The 20228-nt window shown below is 35.5% G+C and overlaps 1 protein-coding gene across 2 annotated transcripts in view; it reads right to left on the reverse strand.

The window, feature by feature from the left end:
• Positions 1–20228, reverse strand: part of FAM120A (family with sequence similarity 120 member A) — a 59555-nt gene that overhangs the window by 14288 nt on the left and 25039 nt on the right. Inside the window, exons 4-13 of one of the 2 annotated variants that reach the window (XM_015888333.3) lie at positions 17239–17349; positions 13887–14015; positions 13473–13569; positions 12121–12218; positions 11717–11997; positions 10225–10312; positions 8073–8297; positions 6504–6678; positions 1732–1981; positions 602–716 (exon numbers count right to left, since the gene is read on the reverse strand). In XM_015888333.3, the coding sequence (XP_015743819.1) occupies positions 602–716; positions 1732–1981; positions 6504–6678; positions 8073–8297; positions 10225–10312; positions 11717–11997; positions 12121–12218; positions 13473–13569; positions 13887–14015; positions 17239–17349 (1569 nt within the window). The remainder of the gene's footprint in view (positions 1–601; positions 717–1731; positions 1982–6503; positions 6679–8072; positions 8298–10224; positions 10313–11716; positions 11998–12120; positions 12219–13472; positions 13570–13886; positions 14016–17238; positions 17350–20228) is intronic. The other variant, XM_007429647.4, reaches the window with a different exon arrangement.

Raw genomic sequence — 20228 nt, forward strand, 5'->3', positions numbered from 1 at the left:
ATTTTAATAATATTAATATAATTACTTTAAATGGAGAAATTCAAATGAAAATGAAAACTGGTAATAGGATTTAATTCTATCCTGTTACCATATAGTAGACTAGTAACCATGATCAATATGCCTAGGTAACAATTTTTCTGATATTACTGATTTACCCTTGGAGTACATAGATGGCAGTCTTTGGGCTTATCCTAGGATGCATTTTCAGACATTAAGATATGCCTCATAATACTCAGCTACAAATAGGAATCTTGTGGAGACATGCAGGCATTCTTTAGCAAAAGACAAAATGAAATGAAAAAGTGATGATTTAAAGGTTAGAAGTCTGAAAGCCACTGATATAAAACGTAAAAATGAATACAGTATCAGGTAAAGAAAAGCAAAAAACCAGCACATTTCATTGAAAATTGAAGCAGATTTCATGATCTGCAGGTTAACTCTGAGCTGGTGTTGAAGGCAGAAATTCTTCCTGTCCACATACTATTTTGTTGAACGAGTAGATGAAAATAGAGAATATTGACAAAAGAAAATGATACTGCTCTACAAAGCGCCTGAATTAATATGGATTAAATGCTCCACAAAAGCCAACTTCAGAAATCACCTTTAGTTCCTGTAGTTGGTCAGGTTCATAGAGTTTTGGAGATAAAGCTTGAGCCAAGAAGGCATCAAGTTCTTGGCGACGAAGTATCCGAACTCCAGGCCACTGCACCATATATCTACAAAGGCAAAAACCTTGGATAAACCATTTCTGAAAAGCTGTATTACTCTGATGTTTGTGTACAGCAATGTTTAAACAGGTATACCATTAATTAAAGCACTGTAATTACATCTGAAGTGGATCCAAACTTGGGCAAAATTAAGCCTATGAAAGGAAGAGGCAGAGAAATGAAAAAAACTGCTCCAGAGACCATGGCATAATCTACAACAGGGAAGTGGTACAGGAGAAAAAAAAAATCAACGGACAGCTTTCCCTTTCTTTCTATGATATGGAGACAAGGCCTTTAATTTGTGTGAGACATGTTCTGAAGTCAGCTCATGATTTTACAACACCAAGCTTAATTAAGTACATTTTTTTTATAGAAAGCACTTTTATTAGCATCTACTTAATAAAGATTTAGAATGTTTTTTGTTTTTTTACATTCTCTGGATTCTACCTACTTTTCTTGCAATAATTTTTTTTTTAAAAAGCCAGTGAATCTTAAATTAGCCAATTTAACTAAAACTAAAGCAAAAGAAGCTTGGAACAGTGTCTGGAACTAAACTAAGCTCATAACAGCATATAAGATTCTCAGTGTTAGCATCACACCAACGTGGCTGAAATCAAGGACTGATTGCCCTGGAAGTCTTAAGGTTGCCTTCTGTAAACTGTTCACTATTTTATTCACCAGAAGTTATTTGCAACCTATTATTACATCCATAAAATCATTCTCTTTTAACCAATCTGTTTATTCCATAGACCCTAAAAACAGAAATGATACTTTGCTGCCTCCCCGACCCCAGGTCTTTTCATGTAATTCTATTGTTCTCTAAAGTAAACTGAATGGCAAAATTTTGAGTTGAAATTTGCTTTGTGTTTAGTCTAGAGAAAAATGTCAGTTCTCTGAATTATTTGTACTGTAAGTCACATGAAAAGTTCTATCAATAAAACAATAATATTCTTACATAATTACACATATACAGCATTATCAAGAGGAATTTTTACCCTATGCTAACTTGAATCAACATACTCACCTTAATACACAACAAAGCACCATTAGGTGAGTGGGCACATTAGTTGGGTTTAGCATTGCTGGTGTGTCTGACCTCATACAGGCCAAGAATGCCCTCATTCGTCGATTCTTGTCCTCTACTGCTTTCCCCAACCAAAGTTTCTTCAAATTGGGGCAAGTCCATTCCCTAAATGCAAGAGCTTCTACTAACTCAGGAGTCTGGGGAGACTTTCCCTTGTAAGCAGCCCATTCCTTAATTATCACTGGTGAGACTACAGAATTAAAAAAAAGGAAAGAAAATAGTTTGTGCACAAATACTGTTTTGCCAATATGTTTTTAATCAGTATATTTTATTTATATTTATAACATTTAGATTTATACTAGAAATCAACCCCAAAAGATTTGCTTTCTTACACTGAACCTGAACTCCACTTTTCACTTGCAAAATGCATCCTCCTTAATGCTGCTTAGCTTTTATTCATATAAAACTTTTCTTTGATGAATTTTCTGAATTTTAATCTACCAAGAAAAATAGCTAGAGAGCTAGCTATAAAGACATAAAATGCACCAATTGCATTTTAACAATTGTTAAAATCTAAAATGCCTAGGAAGGTCTTTATAAACAATTGCCTAAACACACCATGTGGGCTTTAAGCAATCCTCCTTGGGGAGTGTGTTTTCCTAAGTATGACACTACTGTAAGAAGGTCCTTTGAGATCAAAGGTCAAAGAGATATAGAGGAGACTTTTGATAATATAGTTGGCACTTTAATTGTTCATGGCTTTAAAGGTTAGCATTAACATTTTGAATTAGGCCTGGAAGCCAGTATGGACACTACAATTGCAGAGACCAATCTCAATAACCTGGCAGTTGTATTTTGGGGTAAATAAATTCCAAAACCATATGTACAGGTAGCTTATATGTTCAAATGTTGCATTAATCTAACCACAAGTTACTAGCTCATGTATAAATGATCTCAAGTTACCCTGTCCAATAGGGCTGCAGCCAGCATATCAAACTGAGCCAATAAAAGGCAGTCCTAACAACTGAGACTATTTGTATCTCCGTTGACAAAAATTCCTCCATAGTGGAATGAAGAACATGGATGAGAAAAGACAATCTATCCACCTCCAACACCTTCATTTTGCCTAGACTGAGCTTTAATTTATTAGCCTTCATCAAGCCCATTATTTTGTTCGGGGGACCAGTTTAAGAAATTCACTATCTCACCTTAATTATATGAAAAGTAATGGGTGGCATTTCAGGCTGATGAGACTACCTCCTCTTTTGCAGGACTTGAACAGTGGGGATAAAACTAAACCCTGAAGAACCTTGTGACTGCCATGGAACAGAGCAATAGTTGCCATGGAATAAAACAATAATCACCCAGCATCACCTTCTGAAAAGTGAATCCAAGTAGGAATACAAATATCTGATCCAAAGGACCCAGTGATTAATGGTACTAAAAGCCACTCAGAAGTCCAAAAGAAACAATACTGTTGTATTCACCTACTTCTTTTCTTTCTCTTTCTTTTTGGCAAAGGTCATCCCATAAATTGATTAAATCAGTTTCTGACTCATGATCTGAAATGAATCCAAGAAATAATCTTCCCTGAAGAATAGATGAAGTTAGTCATCACTATTCAGTTGGAGCCCTTTACTCCTGATAATGCTATGTATTAGCTCTAACTGAAATCAGATTCAAACATTTTGATTCTAGTGGATGGTTTAATCTTTACCAATCCAACAATTCTGTGAAACTGTACGTACAGTAAAGCAAAAGGTGAAATCCTTGAGTTGAGCTCAGCTCCTGATGACAACATGAATACAACCCAACAGCTTTTTGGCAAAAGTAGGAATGTGGTTCACCACTGTCTTCGTATAGAATGTTTTTTGATTTTCAAATCTACCCTGGTAGTCCTTGGTAATCTTCCATCCAAGTACTAACTAGGTGCAATGCTACTTAGATTCAAAGCCCAGACAAGGCATTTAGGTGAGCTTGTCCAAAACTTGTAATGTCTTGTAAGTTAATAGGGAGATGGCTATTACCTTGAAAGTGCAAGTTGACAGTGAGTAGGAATACTGATTTTGCACTAGATCAGCAGAGTGTAGCTTCAAACAACACTTGGCTCCTTCCAGTACTGACTGCTCATGATACTCAATGCAATGCTACACCCTAGCTTCTTTTCTGTAAGTGGAATAAAGATTCCATCTACAGAAGAGGACTATTCCATTGCCACCTCACACTGGAGTCTTCTTGTGTCCTCCATCTGCTCCTGTTAGGTAATCATAAGGGGCAATATAGAGAATGGTGCAAAGATCTGCAAATGGAGGGACAAATTTGCAGAAACTGCCCCATTCTTTTGCATGAACGGAAAAGTAGCTTAGGATCCAAGCCAGAATATATGTTTTTAACTGAATTTCCTCAGAGCCAGAGGCAAGCCTGATTCTGAAATGTTTGGAAAAGGTCCTTCTGGTAAATGATTATTTCTGTACCTCTTATGTTTTTTGCAATTCCCTTAAGTTTTAATGTTTGTATAGTAACTGGAGTATGCTTTCCATTTCTGCCAAATTAAATTAAACACTGTATAAATTGCAAACAATAGCTAGAATAAAATACAGAAGGCAGAAATACTATCCCTACTAACTCAGGAATAACTAACAAATAAACAGTTGAAAGCCAAACTGGCCAGAATTACACATTCCATAGCCAACTAGTATTTGTAAACCCAGGTCACTGTTTTCTTCTGGAAAGCAGCATTGTTCAATGAAAGGAAGATGCATAACTTTTCTGCCTATTTCTTCCATTCAAAAGAGTGATTACTGGCACAACCAGTGACATTCATGAAATTTTTGACACTTTTCAAAAAATTATTGGTTTAGTTCAGGACCATTTAAAGTCTAATCAAACTCCAACCCATTATTGCTCTAATAAGCATTCCAAACCTTGGTTTGATACAGATTGTGTTCAAGCCAAGGCTATGGTAATTCAGTTTCTAGAAATGCCCAGTTCTATAATGATCTTCCCTCTTCTGAATTTTTTGTTTTACTAAAAAAGGATTATAAAAAGCTTCTGAGAGAAGAAAAGCAAATCTACTCATTAGTGAAATGGACAAAGCTCCAACAAGCAGTAACAAATAATGATGATCATCTGTTCTGGCATCTTGTTTCTCCCTCTTCAGATAAACCTAGCTCCAATCTTTAATGATTTAATCTCTTTAAAGTCCTGGACAAAATGTTTTAGCAACCTATTCAGTGTGCCTCTTGGTGGTGATTCTCTTGGCACCCCTTTATCTGATTCCCTAACCTGACTGACCCCTGCTCTCACAGCTAGAAATTTTAAAAAACCTAATTTTTTTTAGTTGAAAAATGGCAAAGGCCCAGCTAAAAGATATTATTTTGCCAAAACTGCTGAAAACAAACCTTGATGGATGAACCTTTGTGTTCACCCCCACTCCCCCATTTGCTGCCATTAATAACTCTTCATCTCTTCCCAAAGAGTAGCTTAATTCTATCACTTTCCCATTATACAATAAAGTGGTTTGTTCCTGTCTAACATGGGGATGGAATTACAGTCCCTTATGTAACTTAAATTTTATCAGAACAGTTACATTTATTTTAGGAATACCTATGTACAAGTCTAGTAAATTATATCCAATGTCAGATTGTGCACATTTTACACACATCAAAGTTCTTCATTCCAGCACTACTGAATATGATACAAATTACAAGTAATACTAGAATAGGTTTAACTTTACAGACTGGAATGCAGAGTCGTGCAAGACATTCAAAAAAGGAAAGCAACTTCCTTGATTAGACTTGTATAATTCCTAAATCACTGAATTTTAACAAATAATTTGCTACAGAAATGAAGTTATGTATATTTCTTGATACCCAAGTATGATGCAATTCTGTAAATAATATAACTGATTTTTTTTTTTGGTATAAATTCAAGATACAGTCACAACAAGACTATAATATAGTTGTCAAGTCTTCATTAAACACACACACACACACACACTCCATATAAGAAACAAAAACTGATTTCATGGTGTGCAGCATTCATGTAGTAACAATTTCAGCTACATTTGGAGAAGACTGAAATATGCTGACTTTTGTTCAAAAGTAGCCTGAGTGAAAAGAAAGAAAGGTAAGAGAACAGATAAAAGGAATATTCCCCCCCCCAATAATTTAAGTTAGATGTGTGTTCTCTTCAGGTGTTTTTTCCAACTGAATTCAACTGATTTTCCTGATATGGCAAGAATTTACAGACTACTAAGGTGCTGCTTACTTGACACTACTGAAATGCAACTTTTATTATTCTAATTTTAGATTAAAAATTTAGGAAAATATAAATAATTCTAAGTGATATCTCTCCCTGGCTAGAGATAGCCTGGACAAAATTATCCATACTTCTGATGAATATTCAGAATTCGCAACCAACCCAGGATAGAGGACCCAGTTTATTGGTTGTGATGTTTAACTGAATCTTATAAATTTTAAAAGAAATTGTAGTGCTTCCAGTTTGTTCCAGAGCATGATTCAAAATGCTGATTTTTAACCTTCCAAATCCTGATGTGCTACCTGCTATTTAAGGCACTACTTCACATCCTAAAATTCTCGCACTGTAGGTACAGAAATGCTGAGCAGCTGGAAAATGAAATATATTGGCAAATTATGGTTTTATTATCTCTGCAAATTTAAATCAGTTTGTTCTACAACATAATTGATGCAAACTACAGATTAGTGAAGTTTCAACTGAATTCACCATTATAATAAAAGGCAAATACATACATTCAGGAGGAAGTCTGTTCTTTCTAAAAGCAAGCCTCTCTGTCTTTTTTCTGCTTTCTGCCAAACTAAACAGGACTCCATAAACATACTGACGAACTGGCCTATAAAGAAGAGCAGCAGGAGGCAGGTCTTTGTTTGCTTCATCTTCAATAGAAACTGCAATTTTAATTTCACCCTGTACATGAACAAAATGATGAGCAGCTTTTAGGGACCTTATTCATGGTATGGTATCTTTCCTGCTGAAAGATTTACTGAACTTTCAGCAAACTGTATGACATACATATTGCATTACACACTTAAAACCTTAATACACATTGTTTTATGAACAACCTACGGTTCAAAATTTGATTGCTTTGGCCTCTTCAGTATTTTCACCATAACTTTAATACCCCAACCCCATTCACCACTGCTCTTTTAATTTCCAATTCAGTTTACCTGATTTCGTCTTTTTAAAAATGTATGTTTATAATTTAGCCATGTTGATAAAACCTAATTCTATAAAGCTGCTGTTTTCAATTAAGTATATTAAAATTTAGGTCTCATTTGATAGGAATGTGATTCCAAAGCATATCACTAAGTAACACTGGAGCATGTAAAGGGAGAGGTGATATGGGCAAAACAAAAAAGAATATGAAATAACACATTTTAGGTAAACTGAAGAGGCAGTTTTGAGACATGTCCTGGGTGAAAAATTAGGTCTTAAAAAACAACCTAGTATAAAATGTGTCTTGTATGAAGCAGGCTTTCTGCATATTATTCAAAGAAACAAGTCAAAATAATGTCACTAGTTAGGGAATAATAATAACTTTTCACCTCAGGGAAGCCCTGTTTTTAAAACACATTCAGGTAATATTGAAGTGTGTTACAGAGCCTATATTCACATAAAACTAGGGGCATGTCAACTAGAAATGCACATGTACTACCAAGCTATATGTGTTGGTAAAAGTTCATAACCTCCAAAGATATTTGTTGACAAAAGGAGAAATCCACTTGTTCTTTCATGGAAACATGAGCAAGGAAAGCAAAGTCGATCCTTTCAAATAATTATTGGAAAAGCATTCAAGATTTTCATATTACAAATATGGACATCAGATCCCACTGAAATTTGAGGAGCTTTCTCCACTACTTTCCCTCATTTGGGCAGACCTCAAGAGCCGCCCAATTCACATCCTTGGGTCAAATTGTGAGAAGAATAAGACAGCCTCAATGGCTCGACAAGAGAGGAGAGTAGGAGAGATGAGTAGCTCTCCTATTTAGTCATTTTAACATTCATTCATTTTTCAGAATTTTGGATGCCGCTGCTTAAAGGCATTTTGCTATGCACAATAATCTCCATCAATTCATCCATCAAGAGAGGATTGGCATGGAGCTGGGAGTAGGACTGATCTTGTAAAATACACTGTCAAAGGAAGCCCAAGTTCTTTTAAGCAGTACTGCATTAAAGTGAATAATTGTGAACCAAAAAAAAATTGTTCATTTTACTAAATCCAAAGTTTCTCCCATACACGCACTAAAAACAAGAGATAACAGCAATCAATTTGGAATTCTTGCCTTGCCTGAAAACCTTACCTTGGTTAGGATATGAAATATGTAGGGGTACATTAACCCTTTTTTGTGTCTGTGTTCTGCTACTCTTAATACTTCGGGCGCTACAGGAGGTAATGGAGGAGTGGTAATATCCATATGGTTCCTGGTGGGCATTGACAACAGACATGGGATTTGTGCACTACTGGTTTGATTCCCTTTAACTTCAGCTGCCTGATTCCCTGAAGAAACAGTAGAGGAACCTTCCACCTATAATGTACAATAAAGTCATTTTTGAAACAGGGAAACACTTTTAAAATGACAATTACAAAAGTACAAGAGCAAGGTATATTCAGTCACATACACAACACAATAAGCATCACCCAACCATTACATATAAGTATGTAAATCTATCTTACATAACTGGAGTGAACACTTTTTTGGTAGTCATGAAAGAAATATTACATCTATTTGAAGAACAGAGTTTTACAAGATTAAGTACGGATGGCCTATTGGCTGAATTTTGGCAGTGACAACAAACAAGGAAATACGTGCAAACAGTACTAACATGGATGCAAAAAGGGGTCACAGCTTATTTTTACTAGAGAACTGAACAAATAATCCAATTCAATTTTACAGAATAGAAGAGGTGAGGCTGAGAATGAAGAGTCTGTGTCTTGATAATGACTTCATTCTTCTATAATTCTGTAATATTCATGAACAAGCACAGCTTGAATTCCTTTATAAATGGCTTGCCTTGAAACTTGGCATCTGAAATAAAGTTCCTAAACTATTAACATTTTAATATTTTATCAAAATTAATATTTTGATCAACATTGTATTGTCATTAGTGCTAATTGCTTTTATTCTGCATTCTTTACTATAATTTTTAAGAAATGATCAAAAGCTCCGTTTTTCTGTTGGCTGAACCAGCCAATGGATTAGAGAAGTAGGGATAGCAGCTCCACTGCCAATGGAGCAGATCTTGAGATGAAGCCAAATACTAGAAGTCTTGGAGACCTGTTCTGTGAGGTGAGGGCAGAGCTTACTTTTGTGCATTTGTGCATGTTTTTGCATTGCGCATAGAAACTAACTGGAAACCACTGCACATTTTTCAACATCAGATTTAAAGGTATCATTTCTAACGATTACAATGTGCATTTGAGGGGGAAGGAGGAGGTGTGAGAGAAAAGAGAAACTAAAGCAGGGTGCCTCCTCTCCAATTTAGGACAGTATAATTGCCTGGGCTGGTGATGATGCATGCGATACTAAGTATTTCTATGTATGAATCATGGCCAAGTCCCCAAAAGCTTTTTGGAGAGTAGACTAAACATTCCTTTCTGTTTTTTGGAAGGGACTTTGGCATTGTGATTTTCTTATCAGTACAAACTGATTTAAAAAATCTGTGTTAGTCATGTCCACTAGCAGGAAAAATTGAGCTAGGATACCTAACAGGGCTCAAGCTCATAAACTAGTATTCTTAGATAAGCCAAATTCTAAAGAAAATTGGCTTATTACTGTTCCTGAATGGACCTATTGTGTTTTGTTTTTCCACTTGTGCCCATGCCACAATGAGCATTATTCTCAGCAGGAAAAAAATTTAATCTGGTAACTTGCTGCAGTTATTTGTTTAGTGCTGTAAAGAATAAATCTGTATCAGAATCTCAAGTCAATTCTTCACCTCACCTAGAATTACATTCATTATTATGCAAAGCAAAGCATATCACTTGGATGCAATCAGATTCTTCTCTACCTCGGGCAAGGTAATTCATATTTTTGCTCAGAAGTAAACACAACAGAGTTCAGTAGGTTCAGAGTTCTAAACCAGGATGTATAAAACTATGGCATTAATAAAATTACTTCACTAGTAGCTTTAGGTTACAACTTGCCCAGTTTTCTAAGCACTGGCAGAGGCTAGAGACGACTTTCCTTCTGCTCTGCAGTCCAAGTCAAATGGCAGTCAGAGAAGACTATTTTTTCTGGCACAGAGGAGGGAAGCAAGCTGGGAAGACACTGCTACACTGACCAATGGATGGAGCCCAATTCACATCTCACATAAAAGATGATGGGTGCATCTTCCTGGTGACCCCATATCTTCTAGCATCAACCAAATAATTATTAAAACATACACACAAATTTAATACTGCAGCCCATTAACAAGTCTCATTAACAAAAACTATCGTGCTCAAAACACTACCTTTGTTTGGTCTCCTGGATCCCCGCATACTTGATTTTCTGACTGAGTTCCTATTTTTTCCCAGCTCAATTTGTTTCCGCCAACATGACTGAACAGAGGGAAAAAAACACACATACACACACACAAACATACACAATTTTAATTGTCAGGGTTATAATGCAAGACACTATAAAGTAGTATCAAGGCAAAACACACATTTCTTTTGTACTGTACTGGCTCCAATCCATTTCAGGATCAAGTCAAGGTGATGATCTTCTCCTTGAAAGGGCTGTGATGGCTGTCTCTCTCTTTCTCCACCTTTCTCCCTCTCCTTCAATATGTGTGGTCGCATACTGAAAAGCCCTGGGGTTCTCTTTCTACTTTCAGCAGCTGAAACAGTGTTTTCAAAGAGCATGCCTGATATTTTGAATGCAGACCTCAGTTAGACTTGTTTTGCACCCAAGCTGATGTCATGACAATGCCAGGCAAAATCTTTTACATTTTAAAACTGATTTTAATGTAATTATTGTTTTACACTGCCCTTTTAGAATGGCTGCTTTTGTATATTTGCATGGTTTATTTATATTGTATTAATTTTAAATGAAGTACCCTGAGAATATGGAGGAGGATGGGTTATAAATCTATAAAGAAATAAAATACAAGGTTAGTTTTAGGAGTCACATTTGCACCCAAATTATGGGTGCAAATAGTCACTTCTAATGCTTATGGAAAGTGTGTGTTGTTTCCAAATAATCAATCAGAAAAACATTAGAAAAGATTAACCTTTTTTCCATCTGCTGCAACTATATACAGTATGTCTAACACATGCACCTGTGACAATTAATGAATGTTATTTGGTTACATTTATCGGTAATAGCTAAAACTTATTTTGATTAGTACAGAGCAAACTATGGCATGTTATCACTGCTTTTGAAATTTGCTTCCAATCTTCTGAAGGGTTTAGGCTGATATTTAATCAAACTTTTAATCAAAAGTTTAAAGCTTTTGACACCTGAATCAGTTAAGAGCAGAATATCCAGCACTGTAACTCAAGCATGATCCAAATAAATGTAATTACCAATACATCTCCATATGCAAAATTGTTACCATAAACATGGATTAATATATAAAGAACAAAAGGAGTGGAGACAATAGGTCAGATGGATCCCACAGAAATCGGTGGACACAAAGTGATCTTGCTTACTTCATCTCATCTTACCAACCTCACCATGCCTTTCAACAGTCTCTTCCAAGCCAAGGGGCCCACACCAAAGGTTCCCCTAAATAAGGAATTCCCACCCTTGTCTTCACTAAATTCTCTACAGCTCACACCATTCACCCAAGGTCCCCTTTCTCCCATGTAATATTTTTCACGCTGAAGGACTGTTGATAAGGCAGCTGGGAAGTCTTCCACCAGTTTAATTATCTGCCCAGATCTGGATCCATCTTAACAAATTCAAGAGGCAAACAGCAGGTTGTTTTACCAAATCCTGTGGTCTTTTGTTGTACTTACTTCACAGCACCTCCATTGCCTTCATCATTGTCTGAGGAAGATGATGTAGAAGAGGCAGGAAAGTACGTTGAATCAACATGATTGGGGCTCCCACTCTGAGCTGGATTTATTGGAGAGGATCGTTCATATAATGGAGTATGTTTTCCTTCATGAGGAATGTTGCTGTAATTCTGCTCAGAAAGATTTTTTCCACTTGTGTCCAACGTGATGGCTGGTTCTGACAGATTATAGGGATATGGGCCCTGACCCTGGGTGTTACCATGACTAGAGATAGGCTGGGCCTAAAAGAAAGTATAAATTAGGCCATATTTTCTTAAAGTTGTGCAAACTGCCCACATGCATATACATGCATCATGGGTTCCAACAGCAGAAGGATTAGCAGAAAGGGGGGGAAATGTACTTGCCGCTTGCTTTGCTTGCAGGGCAGACTGTGGAATGTTAAGCATCTGAGGAGACACATATGGTGGCACTATACCCGGCATTCCCAATTGATTTGGTCTAGCTGTTTTTAGGGGAAAAAAAAAAATTCTCACACAGAGTGTGGCCCAACAGTAAGTCTGGATGACTATTTAATATGAAAAGTAAAACTGCATAAGAACAAAGGCATGATATTAGGCTTTTGTTTTATGTTTTTAACTCTGACCTGAGATATTTATTTATTTTTGTCTACTTCAAATTTCAGAGCTTTTGTCAATTTCTGTTTCTTTTCGGCCTCTTTCAGCAGAGATTTTCCATGCTGACTGCCAAGTTTTCTGGCAATCTCGTGTTCTTTCCCAAACACTCCCCTTTTCTATTTACATAAGAGAGCCAGTCCCACCATTTTAGTCTCTACTGTTTTTTTTTTTTTTCTCAGTAGAAAAGGAAGTGCAGTTGACAGGTACTGCCTCTAATTCTGTTTTTGACAATTAGGAACAGAAATGGAAACATAGAATCTTGGAAGTTTATTATGGCAGAAAACAATTCATAACTCTTTGAGATGAGTAACATACTGTCTTTTGGTGGTCAGAAACCAAGACTTAAAATGAAGAAGAATAAAGTGCATGAAGACAGCCTCCTTTTACATACTGTGATCAAGCAACTTTTATAGTCACTGATGTTTCTGTCTTTAATTAGCCTACTGAAGGCTGGGAAAATAGGTTTTACTCTAAAGAGAATAAACAGATTGCTCTTTTAGTCTTCGGTTTAAGAGATACAGAAGACAATCCATGCAACAAGCCAAAATTGCATCCTTTGCCAAGGTGATTTATCTCAAAATAAGCAGACTACTGTGAAGTAGGAAGACAAGTATCTCAATATCTGCTAGCAATTAATAGTAAAAGCTCTAGCTTTAGATTTTCATATGGGTATATGAAACAACAACTTCTCTGTCTTGATTAGTAAAAGATTTCATTCTGAGTCTGCATAAAATTAATTCTTGCCTTCTTTCAAAGCAAAGTTTACCTTTGTGTCCAGATGCTACACTGGCCAAAGAGCCAATATGACCACCATCTCATGCACACATTTCAAATACTAATATACTGTATTTCACACTATCACTATATTTAAAATACTGGTAAAAGTCAACTATTTGACAGGATTAGTGTAGTACAACTGTCTTCCCTTCTCTATTATTTTTCAAGTCATAAGATAGTCTTTCCCAGTTTCAGACTGGGTACTACAGACTGAGATCCTAATACATCTGCAAGTTGCCAGGTTGAAGAAACAGCTCATATTTAACCAAAATCCTTCAGTATCTTACATGAGTATAAGAACTTACCTAGGTAATGTGGTGGATGAAATGGCATAGGCTTATTAGTTGCTGAATAATATGCAACTGCTCTCTTAAATCGTTTAACTTTGTCATCCGTTCTAGACTAAAAGGAATGTTAAAATCTTTATTAAAATTAAATATATAAATGAACTATCATCAGTTCCTACCAGCATTACTATATATAGTTATAAACTTTAGGCAACTGTGCAAAGGCAACCAAGCAATCCAAGGGTGTCTTTCATAAACAAGTAATAAGCAAGAAATATTTTAAATTCTAATCACCTGTAGCAAGTCTTATAAAGAGAACAATAGAGCGTAAGCTAAAAATAAAAACAAAACCCATATTCATTTATTACAATTCAAAGTACCACAACATACTCTTAAGAACTATACACTCATGAACTTTTATTCTTCTTTTACCTGTGAATGTTGAAAAACATCTTTAGCTATGGCATCCAAATCAGAGGTGTCCTGAATATTGCGGACATAGTCAGCTACAGCTTTGATCACTACATCACAAGGTGGTAAAACTAACTGGTGTGCTCGTACCTAGAAACACAAACACATGTTAAAATTGCCCTACTCATAGTTCACATTTACAACAAGTAACAGGGCTTGAATTACATTCTAGTGTAAAATATGCTAACAAGGAATTCTATTGACACAAGAAGACTTAAACAGATTATCATTTGAGGTATTTCTGGGGCATTTTTTAAAAAACAGAGCAAATTATATTGTTGCTATTCTTCTGATTTGGAAGACGTGAAGCGTGTTTCTATACACGTAGCAGTTATTTGGTAATTAAGTGGCAGCTACTGAAGTATTTCCATTAGGGACATGTGAGCATAATCAAGTGGAAGCCACATTTTAAAACTTGATGGCAATGAGCAAGAAGAAAGTTAATGGAGAAAGAGCAGTCTGAAAGTTTGCAAACTGGATAAAATCAATGCATTTAAAAAAAATGATTTTAACATTTCAATTATACAGTATCTTGTTTAAAGTTATTTCATTTAAAATGGAATTAAAATACAAAGGAGCATACTAAAGTCTAAATACCTTTTAAGTTCAGCCAACTACAAAGATCTATTAAAAGCTACTTTTCTTGTAAAGGAAAGAAATAAGGGTGAGTGGGAGAGGGAACATCTAATTTCTACAGACAAAAAAAAAAAAAAAAGGCACAATAAGCCATAAAATATATTATTAAGGGTGGTCTTCCTAGCAGACACAAGATTTAGCAAGTCTTCACAATACTATATATAGTCTAGGACATGCCACAGCATTTTATTAGAGCCTCTGAACTTATGTGAGTGACATTTTCCTCTTACCTGAACTTTATAATGTTCATCTTTAAAATGTAACTATCAAATTATAACTCTCCTAAACAATTTTTCATCTCCTCCCATAGAAATGCTGTTTTCCTGCTATCAGCTCTAGTTCTGAAACTTCTGGACACTAACAGTTGGATCCTATGCATGTTTGCTACAAAATAACTATCTCACTTTGTTCAACAAATCTGTAATTACAGCTAAGTGATTTTGCTTAATAGTTTCAGGTAAATATATAGCAAATCAAAGCAGTTCCTGTAGATATATGAGCAAAGATTTTAGCACATATTCCTAGATTCTACTATTTCATTTCACATAAACTTTTTAACTGATTTTAGCAACTAAAGAATATGATATTTGACCAGGAAATATGTTAATTATCTAATGAAGAACTTGGATTTAAAATTGATAAAGACATTCAGACTGGGTGTGTTAACGTAAATTTTAAAGTCTAAATATGTTCATCAAAAGTTCTCAACACTTTCAGAGAGACAATGGAAAATTAAGATAATCCATATATATATATATATATATATATATATATATTTTCAATTAAATCATTTTGAACAATAACTTATTCTTGTTTCAATAATCAACAATAAAATGTACAAAGCAAACTTTATAGCAAATTATTTCTAATAACTGCTGGTAAAATATGTAAATCAGAATGAAATTTAGTAAGAAATTGCATGGGCAATTGAGAACTTTTTAAAAGCACTTTATACTTAAGGCTATAATAAATACAATATATTCACTTCATTTCTGATTTTAACTGTATTAATGCAATTTTCAGAAAGTTCCTTACATAGCTTCCACAAAAAAATACTTGTATTAGGTGGTTTGAGCATATCCATTAAAATAGCCTCCTCCATTTTCCATATTATTTCAATATCCCAACCTTATGCAGACTTTTATAAGCAAGCTGCAGAGATCGGATTATTACTCTTAAGTAAGTGTAGATAGGACTGCAGCCTAAAACATATTTCCCATATTCTAAGAAGCATACTGGATCAAGATATTTAAAGCAGAATGATTTGGGATATGGACACACACGCACACACACAATCATCCTGCATATTTTATAAAATTTCATTGGACTATGCAACATAAATAATTTTAATTATTCAAAAAAGGGGGGGAAATAGAACCTTAAGGCTGCATTCCTATACAATTACCTGGTAGAGTAAAAACTTTCACTGAACTTAGTAATTACTTCTGAGCAGAATGTACAGGATTGTATTGTAAATGTTTTTTTTAAAAATCAAATAGAGAGACCACTAAGTGCCAGAATAAGTAGTCACCAATATATATTCATCTGACAAACCCAAGCTTGAAATTATTACAGTTTTCTTATAGTAAAATGTTATTTTACCTAAGAATAAATAATCTCATTTGTATGCTAATAACAGCCCTTTATAGTTATGGCTTCAAAAATGTGAGGGAGAGGGAGAATTGTGATTCAAAATTTTAATCTAGCAACTCCAATGCTTATCTGACAATTTTATTAAGCTGTGGAGAATTGATCAAAAAAAGCAAAAAAAAATCCATGATAACTAGATTCTGCAAATGATGTAATATATGCATATAAATATAACTGGAATTTTCTATCCAGACTGTCTTTGAGATCTTTAGGAAAGTTGTTCCTGTCAGCCAACAGCTCTCACACCAAAGTTGTCAAATAAAGGTGATGCATCTGAACCTTTTTAAAATTTCAGATAAAACACTGCATCATCACTGGAAGCTCTTCTTCAGGACTCTTCACTAAATGAGATGTGGTGGGTAGTAACTAAGGAGAGAGAATTCTTAGAACCAATGGCCCACTCCGGACATCCCTCCGGCACCTAGACAGTCATTAATTTAATGCTAGGCAAGGGCCATTCTAGTTTTCAAGGCCTGAAATTAAACATAGCCTTGATTTTTCTGAGTTTTTAATGTTACATTTTTTTCATGTAGTTTTTTTTGGTTTTTGCTAAACTGCTCAGAAGAAAATTATTTGCTGAGTGAGCAACAAATAATTAAATAAAAAGAGGCAATCCTTCATGTTTTCAGAGGTACAGCTTTAACCTCTGATTATTTCTATTGCCTAACATAAATTATATCTGTTTTTTTCCTAGAAAACATTCTGCCTGATTTCAAAACAAACAAATTTAGGACTGCAATTAAGTCTTTTTTGTAGACTTCTCAAACATTATATGAATTGTATTTCTGTGCCCTTAAATATAAATCTTGCCTGCTTGAAGTGTGTCCCAAATCAGTATTCCAAGACACAGGAATCGGAAAGTGAAAGTCCTGCCCAGTATGATCTTCATAAGAATACTTTAAAAAATCAAGGCACAGAAACCAGCAATATTACTTTTACATTGAAATCGTTTAAAGGTAAGTTTTAATAAACCTGCTAATGGCTTAACCCCAGTCACTAGAAGTCAGACCAAATGAAAACATCTTACAATGCTTCCGAAAGGTCCATGAACTTTAGCAAGTCTCCAAGGGAAGAAAGTTCCGTAACTGGTTGAGCAGCCACCAAGAATGCCTCTCTCTGCATCCCTGTCATATGGATTCTGCACAGAGATGGTATAGTGAAGTGAGAGCTAAAGTTAATTGTACAGATTGTTACATGGCATGGAAAATGAGGCAGTCTTCATGATGGATCCAAAGCAATGGAGAGTTCTAAATATCAAGCTTATACTCTGGAATTGGGGTAAGATCTTGAGAGCCATTATTCTAATAACTAGAATAATGCGCTCAAGCAATGTACACCCATTAGAACATGGGCTGCTGCCTTCTGTATCAGCTAAACAAGTTCAACAACAGCCTTACACGGCTGCTCATAGCTCAGTGATTCATTCTTTGCATGGAAAAGGTCCACCACTTTCAATCTTTAATTGAAGTGCTGTGATAGTATCTCCTTAACATCTTGGAAAGCTACATAGATGAATGGTATAATTTGTATAAGGCAAATTAATTTGTTTAGTATTCAAAGAAACCAAATACTAGCACTTATAAGCACTTTCCTCCTTCTAAAGCAAATGCCCATGTCACCAGAAGACTAGTATTATATGATTATGGTCAAGTCAACATTCCTAAACTGTTTTTCAGAACATGGATTAAGTCTAGGTTAATAAAATTTATTCTTTACTTAAGCATCTCTTACTGCTAAAGGTTAGCATGACTTGTAATATATTTATATGCCTCCCTGGAGTACAAATTGTCTAGCTTTAGCACCAGTACAGTCGGTAACAGCAATTTTTAAAAAATTTCATATGAAGGGTATCAAAACATTGTTGCATGTATGGCTACTTCAGCAGCATGCTGGAAATAGCTATAATCTGCACCATAATATAAATCGCAATGAAAAGGACTATGTTTAGAATTAAATAAAACAAATATACTATATACTACAGCCACAACAAACTGAGCAGTGATGGCTTTCGTAGCAAAGGAGAGTTGGGGAGAGAGAAGATATTTATAGTACAATGCTACAGAGGCCAGACTACAGGGGTTCCAGTTAAAGAGGTAAGCCTTTAGTACAAAACAGTACAAAATGCCTTCCAAGAATAATAGTAGATGAGCTGTTGCAGCATTATACAAAAAATATTTCTATGTACACTGTAGCCTTCTTAGAGTGCTGCTGCCAATCAGATAATTTTCAATTTTATTAGGAAATACCATTTCTTCATATGAGATAAGAGAAATCTAACACTAAACACAAATACACATTCTGGTTTTAGCTTCATAAAACACAAAGCTTTCTTCTTTGTAGGATACTTATTATTCCATATGTAAGGCATTTATAATTAACTCTATGAAGTGTTTTGGTAATTTACAGTCTTCAGACATTCCTCCCTCAAGGTAACATCTTAACCAGCTATTATTTCCACCACCTTCACAGTTGCCAAGGCAAACACAGAGATCTATTCAGAACCTACTAACCTCTTGATACAGAACCAACACTTTTTCAACATACTCCTACTATCAAAGAAACATATTTGTTCTTGGCTCTGTATGTTTCCACATTCAAGTGATTACTCATCCAGCTCCTTTTTCTCACAATTTGAAAACATGTATGCAAATTATATCTATTTGCCCCCCAGACCTATTTTAGCTGTCTTGGTATTTATTTCAGTCCTAAAAATCTAGTTTTATTTACAGAGGTGGTAGCTATTAGTTGAACAGAGCTGTTAGAAAATATCTTGCACAAGTGTTACCTTAGTTAAATAAAACCACCAGAGGGCACTCTTGAAGCCAAAGGAAATTACATACATACATACACACATACACACATACATACATATATTGTCACTTTCAATCTGGTGTTAAAATGCAGTACAGAGAAACCCGTTTTATAAAAGCTGCCTTTGAGAAGTTACAAACAAAAAGGACATGAAACAAAGTTTGTAAATGAAGATGATTCTCAAATAGATCGGAGAAACTAATTTTTATCCCCTCCCACATACCATATACTTTATCAGCAGTGTCGTAAAGGCTTTACTTCACATGACTTCACTTCAACACCTGCAGAAAATTCTGTTTCCAGAATTTCTATAATTTTGGCAATATGTACACTATTCACTATATAGGTTTGTCCAGTAACTGGGGCTGAATTGTCAGTCTTGATCCTGGCTGCTTTATGTTCACCTGGGGACGGTACTGAAAAAGCCTATTCAGGGACCCCTATTTGTGTGCCAACTTCCATGTAATCTAGGATTCTGAAACAAATTCAAGCTAGCACATGAGCAACCTATCACAGATATTATTTTTTGTGCAGATATCCATGCAATTTCATGGAACTCTGGTTGCATGGCTGCTTTGCTCAATCACTACTTGATGTCCCGTTCATGAAATTTTTGCATGGCAGTAGCTAGAATAGCATGAAGGACGTATTGAAACTTTAAAAAATATTTGAAGAACTTACCCAAGAAAAGCTCATATGAATGTCATCAACAGAGTCTTTTTCAAACCCTAAAGTAGTTATTTGGAAAAAGTACCTTGGGAAGAGTTATGGAAATGTGATTAACTGTAATAAAGACTTGTTTATTAGGGATATTCTTAATTTCAGTAATTTGGTCTTACAATAATTATTTTATTATTTTAATTGTGTTTGCTACACTGACATCTGTTCTAAGAAATATGGCATAAGAATACAGTGGTACCTCGGGTTACGAACGCCTCTGTTAACGAACTTTTTGGATTACGACCAGCTCCGGCCGCAAAAATTTACCTCGGTTTGCAAACTCCGCCTCGGGGTACGAACAGGATACGTGGCCATTTTCCCTCCCGTGACATGGTCTGCAGCCATTTTTCCGCCCCTGACACGTGGTCCGCGGCCATTTTCCGCCCCGACATGTGGTCATAGGGAGGGGGACTCTCCCTCCAAGCAATAGCCGCCTCCCTGTCCTCCACGCCAGAACGGATTAACGGTAATTACATTGAACCTTAT

This window comes from Python bivittatus, unplaced genomic scaffold (assembly GCF_059951505.1).
Source record: "Python bivittatus isolate LINGU-HERP-01145 unplaced genomic scaffold, Pbiv_v1 ctg000080_np1212, whole genome shotgun sequence".
NCBI classification, from domain to species: Eukaryota; Metazoa; Chordata; class Lepidosauria; order Squamata; family Pythonidae; genus Python; species Python bivittatus.